Consider the following 13140-nt stretch of genomic DNA (forward strand, 5'->3'; position numbering starts at 1 on the left):
CACATTAATCAACAAAAACTTATAGGACTTCCACCAGATCAGCTTTAATTTAAATCTGCTACTTACATATTAACTACTTTATCTTTTTAAAAAATGTTAAGTGGAGTCTGAACATTAGTATGTCTTTTTTCAAAAAATAATTTATTTAAATTTATTTTATGTGCATGAAATTACAGATAGTTGTGAGCTGAGAATTCCAGGTCACCTCAAAGAGCAGCCAGTGCTCTTAACTGCTGAGCCATCTCTTCTACCCCTAGTATGTCTTAAAACAATGTACTTTATTAATTATCACGGCCTGAGTGTCAAATACCTATTTAAACATATGTAAATAGAGAGGGGGAAAACCCAGGCATGCCACCCATGGTACCTATATGTGCCATGTCCAGAGTGCTTAAACTGTACAGATGCTGTTGATGTTGTGGAACACATGCTCTTTGCTGTATGTATTTTACAACTGTGTCTTATTTCATTTATTTAAGATCTGGACGTTGGTAGTTGGCTATGTGCTGATGGTTTCATTCAAGTGGAATGCAAACACTGAACGCTACTTGAGAGCAATTTCAATTCCTGTCTGGATGATACTGCTTTTTCATATAGGTGGGTCCTTCTTCTTCGTAGAACCATCGCCCAATAACTGTGGTTGAGGTCAGTAGAGGCTGACCAATGAAAGTGAGTTCTTTGTAGTGTTATATGTTGCATTTAAAATTCTTCAACATAATGTATCGAAAATGTTGAATTTAAGATTTCACTAATCATCAGTGAAGATACTCTGCTTTCAAATGTTGATCTTTAAGTTCCTTACTCATTCTTTTAGAAAGTCCTTGAAGAGTATAAGTGCTTCAATCTGCAGCTGTGTGACCCTTTTGCTCATTTTGCTTGTAGCAAACTTGGGGAGGAGATAGATAAGCACCTAAGGATAAGAGGCGCTTGGTCTTGTTGAAGAACTGGAGAAGATTTTTACTTTAAGAGGAAGGGCCTGGGACAGGAATGGGGGAGGACATTGGGCAAGAAGACTGCATGAAATACGAAAACCACTTCCATCCTGTGGAAGAGTGACTTAAGCAGATCTATGATCATGAGGGAGAGATGCCAGAACTTCAGGAAACATTAGGAAGGCAGTTCACTGCTCAGCAGAGATGCTTGATGTCAGGGCAGGTCAGAGTCATGAGTTTCTGTGAAGCAGCTCACTGTTAGCTGGGGGTGATGGTGATGGTGGTGATAGTGCCGCTGCTGCTGCTGCTGCTGCTGCTGCTGCTGCTGCTGCTGCTGCTGCTGCTTAATACTCTTGAATAGCTTTTCAGCATGACTCACATGATTGGGCAAGACATATTTTTGAGTTGATGGGAATAATAAGTTCTAATTTAAACACAAAATAATTGAGCAACCTAGAGCAGCAGGTAGCCGAAAGTAGCTTTTAGAATTAACCCTTTTTTTGTAAGTTACCTGCCTTCCCACCAAGAAAGCAGCAGTTAAATTCAGCTGACTGAAACTGTCTCAGTTCAGGGTTTGATTTTAAGAGGGTAGTACTCTGTAGGTTTGTTGAGTAGGCCATGAGGTTTATCTGCCCCTGCAGAAGGGAGTCTCATGTGACCTCAGGGAAGACAGATGCTTGGGGACTTAACTGTGTACTGTGGGAGCTTTGGCTGCAGCCTTTGTGTTTGTTGGGCTCCTTTCTGATACTGAGTTTAAGCCTAGTGCCATTTTCAGAAAGTTAGGCTGGCTTCTGGTGCCTGACTCTGTTTGTACTAGTATCAGGTGCTGCATAGGTTGAACTTGAGTTTGGGGTGACCTGAAACCTGTGAGGGGTATCTATGGGGGTTCTTGTAATGGACTAGGGAGTAGCCTCTTAAGGGTAGGCTGGCACATGCCATGTTCCTTTGAGAGCAAGAATGAAACTGTCCTTGAGTTGAAGTTTACCTTCAAGAGCCTTTTAATAACATTTCCCCTAGGAAATAATTTCTTAATTAGCATGTATATCAGATTGCTCTGTTAACTAAAAATGTTAATTCTTAATAATTTTCAGCATCACTGGCTGGCTCATGGAGAATCCCAGTGTTCCTGGTTATTGTTTTCCTGATGTCTGTGGGCACCCTTTATGAAAAACAGAATGGGAAGGAGTCTGCTGGTAAGAAATAGTCTATTGTGAATATATTCTTAGTACTTTGAGAAGATGCCTGTCTCTATTGCTATGATAAGCACCATGACCAAAAGCAACTGAGAAGGAAAGGGTTTCATCTTATGACTCTCAGGTCAAAGGTCACACTCCATCACAGAGAAGTCAGGATAGGAACTCAAAGCAGAAGCTGATACAGAGACTAGTGAACTGGCTTGCTATTCATGGCTTCTCAGCCTGCTTTCTCATATAGCACCTAGGACCACCTGCCCAGGAATCACACCCCACAGCGACCTGCCTCCCACCCCATCATCAATCAGGAAAATATACCACAGGTCAGTCTGGTGGGAGAATTTTTTCAAGGTTCTGTCTTCCCAAACAATTCTACTTTATGCTAAGTTGATATAAAACTAACTAGCATGATAACTTACAAAAAAAAAAAAAAAAAAAAAAAAGCGCCAAGGCCAAATGTCTTTGAATATATTTAAAAACCTGAAGTAGTTTCCCCAGTGCTGTGTACCCATCATCTCTATCTAGTTTGACAATATTTTTTTATCACTCTGAATGGAAAACCTGTACATGGATTCCAGCATACAGATATAATGCATTCTGTTTGCCTGTTATTCTTTCACAGATGTTTGGGTTGTTTTTACCTTTTGGGTATTGTGAATAGTGTTGCTGTGAAACATTTATGTACAAGAAGCTATTTATTCATTTAAAAACATAGTGTACATATTACAAGGTGCCATATAATGCTCCAGTGTATGTATGCCATTCGAATTTTGAATGTGCATCTTAGAGCAGGATTCCTGGGTCATGGTAGTTCTATGTTTAACAGGAACCATGAGACTACTTCCAGGGCAGCTCAGCAGCTTACACTCTTACACCCTTAATAATGTTTCCTGATAGCTTTTTTTTTCTTCTAAGATTTATTTTTTTTATTATGTGCACAGTGTTCTACTTGCATGTATACCTTCACACCAGAATTATAGATGGTTGTGGGAATTGAACTCAGGACCTCTGGAAGAACAGCCAGTGCTCTTAACCTCTGAGCCACCTCTCCAGTCCCTGATTGTTCTTGATAGCACCAATCCAGTATGTGTGAAGTGGTGTCTTCCTGTGGGTATTCTAACTGGTGGTGTGAGCATCTTTTTATAAATCTGCTGGCCATTTGTTTATCTCTTTGGGGAGATGTCTGTTTATACTCTTTGATCTTTTAAAAATTAGGTTGTCTTTTGTTTCTGAGTTACTGAATTCTTTAAATATTTTGGATACTGAGTAGATACATACTCTATAAATAGTTTCTTCTATGGGTTGTCAGATTCTTTTGACAGCTTCCTTTTAATTTAAATTTATATTTAAATTTTTTTATTTTTATTTTTAGGTATGTGTATCTGTGTGTGAGTTTGTGCATGTGAGTTCAGGGCTCAGAGAGGCCAGAAGAGGGCATCAGATCTCTCGGAGCTAGAGTTACAGGTGGTTATGAGTACCCTGAACTTGGGAACTGAATTTGGATACTAGAAGAGTAGTACATGTTCTTAATTGCAGAGCTGTCTCTTCAGACACTTTTTATTTTTAAATCCCAATCTTTGTAGTTTTCTTTTGTGTTGTCATAATCTAACAAATCATGGATGTATCCAAGCTATGAGTATTCCTTGTTTTTCTTTCAGAATTTTATATTTTATCCCTTATATTTAACTCATTGATCAGTTTTCAGTTGCCTTTTGGATGTAGCATGAAGAGTCCACCCTCTCTCTTGCATGTTTGATTTCTAGTTTCTCCCAGCATAAGTTGCTGAAGTTTTTTTTCTTTATTTGAGTGGTCTTGGTACCCTTGTGCAGAATCAATTGAACATGGATGTGTGGGTTTATGCCTATACTTTTGTTCTCCCTTGACTTTGGTGTTTTTCCTTATGTCATTGTTTTGATGAGGCAGGAGTGTGAATTCTCTAGCTTTCTCTTTTTTCCAGACTGTTTTGGTTCCCTTCATTTCCATGTGAGTTTTAGGACAATTCTTTTTTTTTTATTTTCACATAATAGTCTCTTGGGATTTTGATAAGATTGTTGAATTCGGCCAGGTAGTGGTGGTGCACACCTTTAATTCCAGCACTTGGGAGGCAGAGGCAGGCAGATCTTTATGAGCTCAAGGCCTGATTGGTCTACAGAAATAGTTCCAGGACAGCCAAGATTACACAGAGAAACCCTGTCTTGGGGGAAAAAAAAAGATTGTTGAATTCGTAGGTACTTTGGGGAACATTGCATTTTTTCTCTCTCTCTTTTACACCCCCCCACACACACACCCCATAATTAACATCCCAGTTTATGAGTATGGAATGCATCTCCATGTATATTATTCTTTAATTTCTTTCAGCCATAATATTTGTGTTTTCAATGTTTAAATGTTGTATCTTCTTGGTTTAATTTATTCCTGATTATAAATGAAATTTTTCTGAGTTTCCATTTTGTATGATTCATTATTAGCATAAAGTTAGAACTATAACATTTTTTTGTGTTATACTGATACTGTACCCTTCATCTCCGCTGAATTTGTTTCTTGGCGTCAGTTTAGCTAAGGATTTTTTTTAAAGATTTTATTTATTATATATATAACATTCTGCCTCCATGTATTCCTGCACACCAGAAGAGGGCACCAGATGACATTATAGATGGTCATGAGCTACCATGTGGTTGCTGGGAATTGAACTCAGGTCATCTGGAAGAGCATTCAGTGCTCTTAACCTTGGAACCATCTCTCCAACCCACTAGCTAAAAATTCTTAAGTAATGCTTTCTTTTTTAAAGGTGTGTGTGTGTGTGTGTGAGAGAGAGAGAAAGAGAGAGAGAGAGACAGAGAGAGAGAGAGAGAGAGAGAGAGAGAGAGAGAGAGAGAGAGACAGACAGACAGAGACAGACAGAGAGACAGAGATACAGAGAGAGACAAAGGCAGAATATGAATGCCACAGGTGTGCAGGAGCCCTTGGAGGCTGGAAGGGCATGTCAGATCCCCTGGAGCTGAAGTTTCAGGCAGTTATGAGCTGTCTGACATGATTGCTGGAAAGCGAGCTCTTGCCTTAGTGCTTTTGACTCCTGAGCCATCTCTCTAGCCCCTTAACTAATTTTCTGTGCTGCTTTGGATGTTCCCACCCCCCCTTGGGAACACAGTCTTGATGTATATAGCTCAAGGCTGGTTCTCCAATACATTACTGCACAAAAACCACAAAAATTCCCTGTTGTCACACATGTGTTAGGCATATACCAAGGATGTCCTTCTGTCTTTCTGTGTCAGTGAACATACGTCTACAACATTATTTTTAGCATTTACTCCAGTCACAGCAGTATGTGGCACTCTTGTACAGTGATCATATGTCTTATGAAAAACTTTTTTAGATTGTTTATATTCTATTTGGTGAGTGTATCTGATGACTGTAAGATTTCTTTTCTTTTTTGAGACAAGACCTCATTGTGTAGCTCTAGCTATCTGGAACTTACTACATAGACCAAACTGGCTTTAAAATAACTACAAAGAACCATAGTTACAGATCTCTCTAACAGTGGAAAATCAGGAAGATTTTATTTCCTGTTTTGCTGTCTTTCAGTCTCCCGTCGTGGATTGTCTTCTGTCAAGATGCTTGAGCCCCAGGACTGTGTGGAAGGCTGGAGTAGTATAGTGCCTGGTGACTTCCACTTGTCCTGCTTGGTTTTACCTTCTTGTTCCTTTCTCCAGGGGTCAGTAAAGCAGACAGCTCTAGGTACCCTTCTCCCTCATCTGAGTTAGCTTCCCCTCCAGCTGCTCTGGTATCTGGTATAGCGTTAAGTCCAGTTAGCTTTATGTTTCTACAGGTTTCTTGTATGTGGATTCAACCATCTGAAAATGGAGGCTATTTTAGGAAAAATGACTTCTGTATTGAATATGTAAAGACTTTTTTTTTCTTGAAATTTTACATTATAATACAATATTACCATAATTATGTGGCATTTACATTTTAGATATTCTGATTAATCTAGAGAAGGTGTAAGTGTATATGAGGATGTGCATAGGTTATGTGCAAACATTTTCATTTTAGAAGGGACTTGAACATCCACAGATTGTTATATATAGGAGGTCAACAACTGTTCTGTGGTGCTGAGGGCTTCCTGTGTATGAGTAATACAGATATCCACTAAAGAATTTCAGGCCCTCCTTCCCTGCCCAGGTGTAAATGCTAGTCACCCAGTTAATGGCACTTAGAGAACGCTGAGAACAAGAACTTAGGACCAGGTTTTGAGTGTGTGGGGAAAACGAAACTAAGGTCAATTATTATTGTGAGCTATCAACCGAGACTAAGGTGTTGGTGTGTCATTCCATTCTGTTTAGGTTATTGACTCTCAAGGAAGGAGAAAGAATGAATGAAGAGAACATCTTTGAAAACAGTGATCTTCCTGTTTTGTCTACTCTTTCCTGCATCAAAGAAGGTCACTGTTGACTTAGAACTCTCTCCATCACAAAATAGAGCTCTTGAGTGCTTTTCTAGAGAACTAGATGTTTTTTCTTCATGTTCTTAGTATTCTCTATAAATCAGACTGAAACCTTCTAGACTACGAGGGGGTAGCCCTCCTTCATGTTCTGTTTCCTCCTCGAGGCGGTGCTGTTATATGGTTGTTACAGGAATGCTGCTATGAACTGCCTCTGCAGGGCCTGTTCTGATCCTTGCCTGTTCTTGAACTTTGTGATGTCACCTGGGTGAATGGCTTCCTTTGCATCATCTGGGCTGGTTTAGGAGCTTTGAGATCCATAACTCACGTACTCTCATAGAATTAGGCTTCTGGATTTCATTAGAATTGAAAGCCTAAGTTTGTTTGGTTCCTGGGCCCAGACTGAGTTTATTTCAACAGTTCCCTCTAAACGCAGGGAACTGGACTTTTGGGCCCGGGGAACTCTTGGGTGGTGTTTCCTGGAATGCTAAATAGTGTAGGGGGAAAATGTATTTTCCCACTGGATAAGAACTTTTTGGGGTACTTTTAAATTTTATTTATATAATTATGTATATAGGTGTTTTGTTTTGTATGTGTGTCTGTACACCATGTGCATGCAGTGCCTACAGAGGCCAGAAGGGGTATCAGAACCCCTGAACTGTAGTTATAGATGAAGCCACAATGTGAATGCTGGTAATTGAACCCAGGTCTTCTGGAAGAGTAGCCAGTGCTCTTCATCAATTAGCTATCACTTTAGCTTTTTGAGGTACTTTTGAATGGGCTGTCTTTAAAATCTGCAAACAACAGCAAAACAAACAAGCAAAACCCAAACAAATAAAACTAAAATGATGATGCCTCCATCTGTTGATAAAAAGGTTTCATTTCAGAGGTTGAGGTACCTCCAGTCACACAGGTGGAGCTGTGATTTCAGCCAAGGTCCTTGACCTCAGCCCCATGTTCTTTTCATTTCCTTTTCACATTGAATAAGCAGGTATTAGTCATAATGAAAGTGTCAGCATCTCACCTTCTTGCTCCAGCTGTAGTTGTCATTATGTTTCTTCTTCCACATTAGCCTGGTTGACTCATCCTAAGTCCATCACTTCTCTGCCTGATAGATACTGTTTCACTTGGTAGACCCCTACTGCTTTAGTTTGTCTTCTTGATTAGATTACTTCTTAGTCTTTTGTACAGGCTGGGTGATAATAACGAGAGAACAATAATGTTCTGAAGGATTGGGAGTTACCAAGGTGCTAACATCTGGTGGCCCACCTTCTCATTGCATAATACTGCTGGTCCTTGCTACATGGCACCTCTTAATACAATTATTGTAACAGTTAGACTTCAACATGAACTTTGGAGGAGACAAACATTCAAACACCACCCCTGGAAAAAAAAGTGTCACTATGTTCCCTTAAGCTTGTAGAGAGAATGCTGGCATTATTCTTTCTAAAGCAGGAGACCTGGTGGTGTACAAACATGCTGTCCTATTTTTTGAAGCAATCCAATGAGACTGATATCATATTATATGTGTTTGATACTTGGATTCAGGGATTTGTTCTGAATGTGAGAGGTGGATTTAAGGTAAGAAAAGCCAGAACTGTAATATGGTTCTGTGGTTAAGAGCATGCACTGCTTTTAACCAGAGTACCAGAGTTCAGTTCCCAACACCCACATTAGGTGGCTCACAACTGCCTATAACTCTGGCTCCATGGGATCCGGTGTCATCTTCTGGCCTCTGTGGGAATCTGCATTCACATGGATAGGCAGGCAGGCAGGCAGGCAGGCAGGCAGGCAGGCAGGCAGGCAGGCAGGCAGGCAGGCAGGCGTCTCTAATGCCAAGATGCTTGGCCTAGAGCTGTAGTGTGGAGCACTTGGCTGCTGTTTTGCTAGTAATCTTTAGAAATACCTTTGCAGGGAAGCGCTGGTAGTTGCTTCAGTTGCTTGGGAGAGCATATGCTATGAGTGAACAAGCTTGGTCAGTGAAGCTCAAATAGAAAAGAGAAGAACAAAGTTAGCTTCTCACTGCTCATCCCCTAATTTCCACTTACAGTACTGTCAGCTTCGTAGGCCTAGAGGAACCTATTTGTTGCTTATACCCAGGGGTTCTGTGTGGTAGGAATAAAGAATAATGGGATGGGACTGCAGGTGGCAGGTCCCCAGTCCTCACTGGGACCTCGAGGATCTCAGTCCTGCGGCGGGTGATGGACAGTGGGCAGATGGGGAAACAGACCTTTAGACATGACTCATATTGAAAGTTTTATTGAGGGGGAGGTAAGAAAATAGGGGAAGGAAAGAGAAAAGAGGTAAAGAGACACAGACAGGACAGAAGAGAAGGGCGGTGGTGGTGGGGGGAGGCATTCTGCCCCTTCAGGAGAACAGCAGGAAAAGACAACAGAAATGGGTGGACTTTTTCTTTTAAAGAGCCAGGGATCACACATATGCCATGCGCAGGTGGGTGAGAGATGGGACCAGGTTTGCCTGGATTACAACATTATGTACTAGAAATTGTTGAGAGGAAGGTATATTTTCCATGTTAGTGAGGGGGAACAGAAGGCTTCTTTCTTACAGGTCACTACAGGTTAGTGGCAACCACCTGTGCAGGACCTTGTGCCAGCCGCAGGCATTTTTGGTTTCTCACTGCTTTGCTGCTGCTCAGGGAGAACAGAGCAGACCAAGAAGTAGCTCCTTATTTATATTCATATCAATTTGTGTTTTCTCATCAGCATGGAGAAATTAATCTGCTCTTCATGGACTTTGTTGTAGCAATAGATTTTAATCTGATCTCATGTTTGGTTCCTTTGTTTCGGAGTTTCTGTCTTGTCACTGACCTTCTTTGGACTTGTAGCTCTCCCCATGCTGACCATGACCCTGGGTAGATTGATACTTGAAACCTTGAGTATGCTTCCCCACCTCCACCCCAGTCCTTGAGATCAAGGTCATGTACCCTTGTTTATATGCCTATTTTTAGCTGGTTTTAAAATCTAGAACCATGACATGACCTAGACTCTCATTCCTGGCATTCATCTGTCCAGACCTTGGGGTTTTGAAGTGCAGAAACATAGCACATAGATAGAGCTTACTAAAATGTGTGTCTGTTTGATAAGAGAAGTTACCAGGTCTTGGGTCCAAAGTTTTCAAGTGCTTCTTGTTGGCTTTCTCTGTGTGGTACTCCTTTGACACTCATGTGTGACTCACAATGTTACTGCATAGTTTTCACTGAATATTTACTGTGCATTTTATTGACACTAGCAAATTTAATAGTCTTGCTGTAGTTTTGTTGTTTTGGTTTTCAAATCTTTAAGTGTCTATAGTATGCAGAATGTTACTTAACTCTGAAAGATGTAAACGTGTCTGCTAGGGAGACTATGACTTAGGGCATAGCTGTACTATTAAGTAACAGGATGGCAGCTGCAGAACTGCTCTAGATACACTAGAAACTCTAGTGGTTTATGCTTACATTGCTGTCAATGACGGTACTTTGTGTTGGTAATGGCTAAGGTGTGCTGAGTACCTCCTGTATACCAAGAAGCATTCAGAGCTTAGTCACTCAGTCACACACAAAACAGGAATGTATATGGAGCTCATTTTGCCTGTGAGGAGACTGGGCTTGTCATGAGATTCTCCCACCACTGCCCACATAGTAAGGACTAGGGTTCAAGCCCAGGTGCTCTTGCTTCCTCACCTGCCTCCCCGGCCATGTATAGAAACTGTTTCTTTCCACTCTGTGATCTCTGTCTTCAATTACCTGCCCACTCTTCTCATAGACCTGTGTTTTGGCATTCTTGACTAACTTGAAACCCTTCAGAGAGGATGCTGCTTTTCTTTGTGGCTTTCTTTGCTTTTTTTGTCTTGACACATGTTTCTACCACTACTATTTACACTGTTCTCCTTTTCTCCAGGATAGACTTGTTCTATTCCTTTATGTGGCTGCTATTGTTTAAATGAGTTAGGCGTCCATGTTTCGTTTTGTTTTGTTTGTCTTCATTTGTTAGTTTTTTGTTTTTTTGAGACAGGGTTTTTCTGTGTAACCATGGTTGTTTTGGAATTCACTCTGTAGACCAGGCTGGCCTCCGTCTGCTTCTGCCTCCAAGTGCTGGGATTAAAGGCACACGCCACCACTGCCTGGTTTAGGTTTCCATCCTTGTGCTCCCTCAAACATTCTACAGTATTTGACATTAGTTCTTATATTGATTGTAACTGCTTGTTTTAGCATTACATTGGATTGAGTTCAGGGTCTTGTCACCTATCTTAGCATGTGGTCCAGACTCCTCTTAGATGAGTACATATAAGTCACCATGGAAGGTGCTTTTTAGGGTATCTCAAGTGAATCTCCTCCTATTAAATTGATTATGCAGACCATAAACTTATTAAATTGCTTATTCAGGACTATTTACTATTGCTTAGTTTAGAGGAGCGAGTACTGGCTTATTTTGCATTTTGACTGGAAGTTGTCCCACCCCCCTTTTACTGTCCAAGGTTATTAGGTATCCCCAAAAAACAGTGTGGGTTCTTCCTGAGATACCGCTGCTGTAGTCAGTTTGTGAAACTTCTATCTGCAGGTCTTAGTGAAATGTCAGTCTCCAAAAATCTTCACCCTCGTGTTTTACAGTTTCCTCTCAGGGAACTGTAGTCCCTGACAATCCCTGACAGTTGGATAATCTGTAGCAGTGGCACCTTTGGCTGTGATCTGTCTATCACTGTGTAAGCTCCCCTTAATCCAGCCATTTCCTACCCTCTGCAAACCACATCTAGGTTTCCTCCTGTCCATCCTCCAGAAAAGCAATAGTGATCTTAGTACATCTCAGAATAGGACACTTAGGTAAGGGCAGGAGGCAGCTGCATGGATTCTGAAAGAGCACTGGAAGGATGCTTGTCCTGAAGACACTGTCATATAGCTCATGTCTCTGCTGCTGTTTTGACTGGAAGGAATATCACAGCACAGTTTTGAAGATGTTGCTTTTGAGAGAAACTGAGCAAAAAGCCCACAGGGGTCACTTCTTGGAGCTACACATGAGTCTGTATATATTTTACTATATTCAACAGGGGGAGGTGGAGAATACTGCGCTCTTTATAATCCAGTGCTTTTATTTCTTTTTTGGATAAAGAGTAAAGCTCTCAAGATGATCTCTGTGCCTAATGTCATTTAGTATACTGGTTATAGCTGTTTATTTAGTCATGGTGCCCCACTAGCTGGCTGTGTTCTCAGTACACTGACATTCTTTTGCTATTGTTCTCATGTTAGCTTCTTTCCATAGCTTTCCTGCTAGGTGCCTTCTACCCTGAGATTAGTCTTGGTATTTGTTTGGTTAATTCCCTTTCCTCTCTTACAATATCAATTATATTTTCATTTTAAAGAGAACCCTTCCCTTGGGGCTGGAGAGACGGTTTAGAGACTAAGAGCACTGGGTGCACTTATAGAGGACCTAAGCCAATTCCCAGTACCCACATGATGGCTCACAACTGTCTGTAAGTAACTTCAGTCCCAGGGGATCTGACACCCTCTTTTGTCCTATGTGGGCATTGCATACATGAGGTAAACAGATATACATTGTAGGGAAAGCACCCATACATACACAATAAAAAATATAAAAATTTAAAGAGAGAACCCTTCCCTGATTTTTCAGATTATTTCAGGTTTCTTGTCTTAAGAGGTAATTTAACACCTTTTCCATGTGTAATAGTCATAATTTGTCACTTACATTTTTTATGTGGTTCTTTAATGCAGGCATGTCTGTTCACTAGACTTTGGGAATTGGGTTTTTGTCTTTATCCACAGCACACAGTGTTAGTCAACAATGAGCCCACATCAGACATAAAGGTACCACCTTCCTCCCTCAGTTGATGTTTGCCTTTGTATACAGTATATAGACTACTGTTGGAGGACTTGGGTGTATATGCCAGGAGACTAAAGTCCCAGCACAGACATGTAACTTATGTCTTCTTCCTAAACTGAGTGAGAATTTTTCTCTGAGTGCCTTAAAATAAACTTCTTTCGGGTTACAGGGGCACATTTATTGGAGGATGTGATAGGACATGATTAAGCTGGGTGGCTCTGCATTTCAATAGCTAAATTGAGATAAGAAGCTCTAGCTTCTTATCTCAGACAGATGGCCAGTCTTTAATTTGTTGGGTGTATGGTGTTGATTGGAGCTAAAAATTCTTTGACTTATTGGAATTGTGTTTTATTTTCCATGATTGGCAGACTTCTTTGTCTTCAGATTTCCCAAAAGTAAGGTCCTGTCTGTGTGAGTGGCTGTGACTTGGTGATTAGAATGGCCAGTGTTCTTAAGTTGTAGAATCTACTGCAGCTGGTATGAGAAGGGGTACTCATTAGCATCTGGAAATTGTGCTTACGTATTTTTATGAAGCCAAACACCTACTTGTGGCTCTGGCATAGGTGGAAGCAGTCAGGACAGGTGTTCAACAACTACAGAAATGCTTTAGAAGGCCATGGCCACTGCTGCTTGAGAAACTCTGGAACTTTGACTAAGTTGCTGCAGAAAAATCACAGGCCTATGGAGTGTTTGTTGTGGGAGTTGTGTTGCTTCCAAATTACAGTGTGTCATTCTGTTAGGAA

General features: G+C 40.8%; 1 protein-coding gene across 2 annotated transcripts in view; it reads left to right on the forward strand.

The window, feature by feature from the left end:
• The window catches only part of Tmem245 (transmembrane protein 245), a 79339-nt gene that overhangs the window by 10434 nt on the left and 55765 nt on the right, over positions 1–13140 (forward strand). For both annotated transcript variants that reach the window (XM_027403052.2, XM_035439873.1), the window contains exons 2-3: positions 480–597; positions 2024–2125. In XM_027403052.2, coding sequence (XP_027258853.1) covers positions 480–597; positions 2024–2125 — 220 coding nt within the window. The remainder of the gene's footprint in view (positions 1–479; positions 598–2023; positions 2126–13140) is intronic.

Source organism: Cricetulus griseus, chromosome 2, assembly GCF_003668045.3.
Source record: "Cricetulus griseus strain 17A/GY chromosome 2, alternate assembly CriGri-PICRH-1.0, whole genome shotgun sequence".
NCBI classification, from domain to species: domain Eukaryota; kingdom Metazoa; phylum Chordata; class Mammalia; order Rodentia; family Cricetidae; genus Cricetulus; species Cricetulus griseus.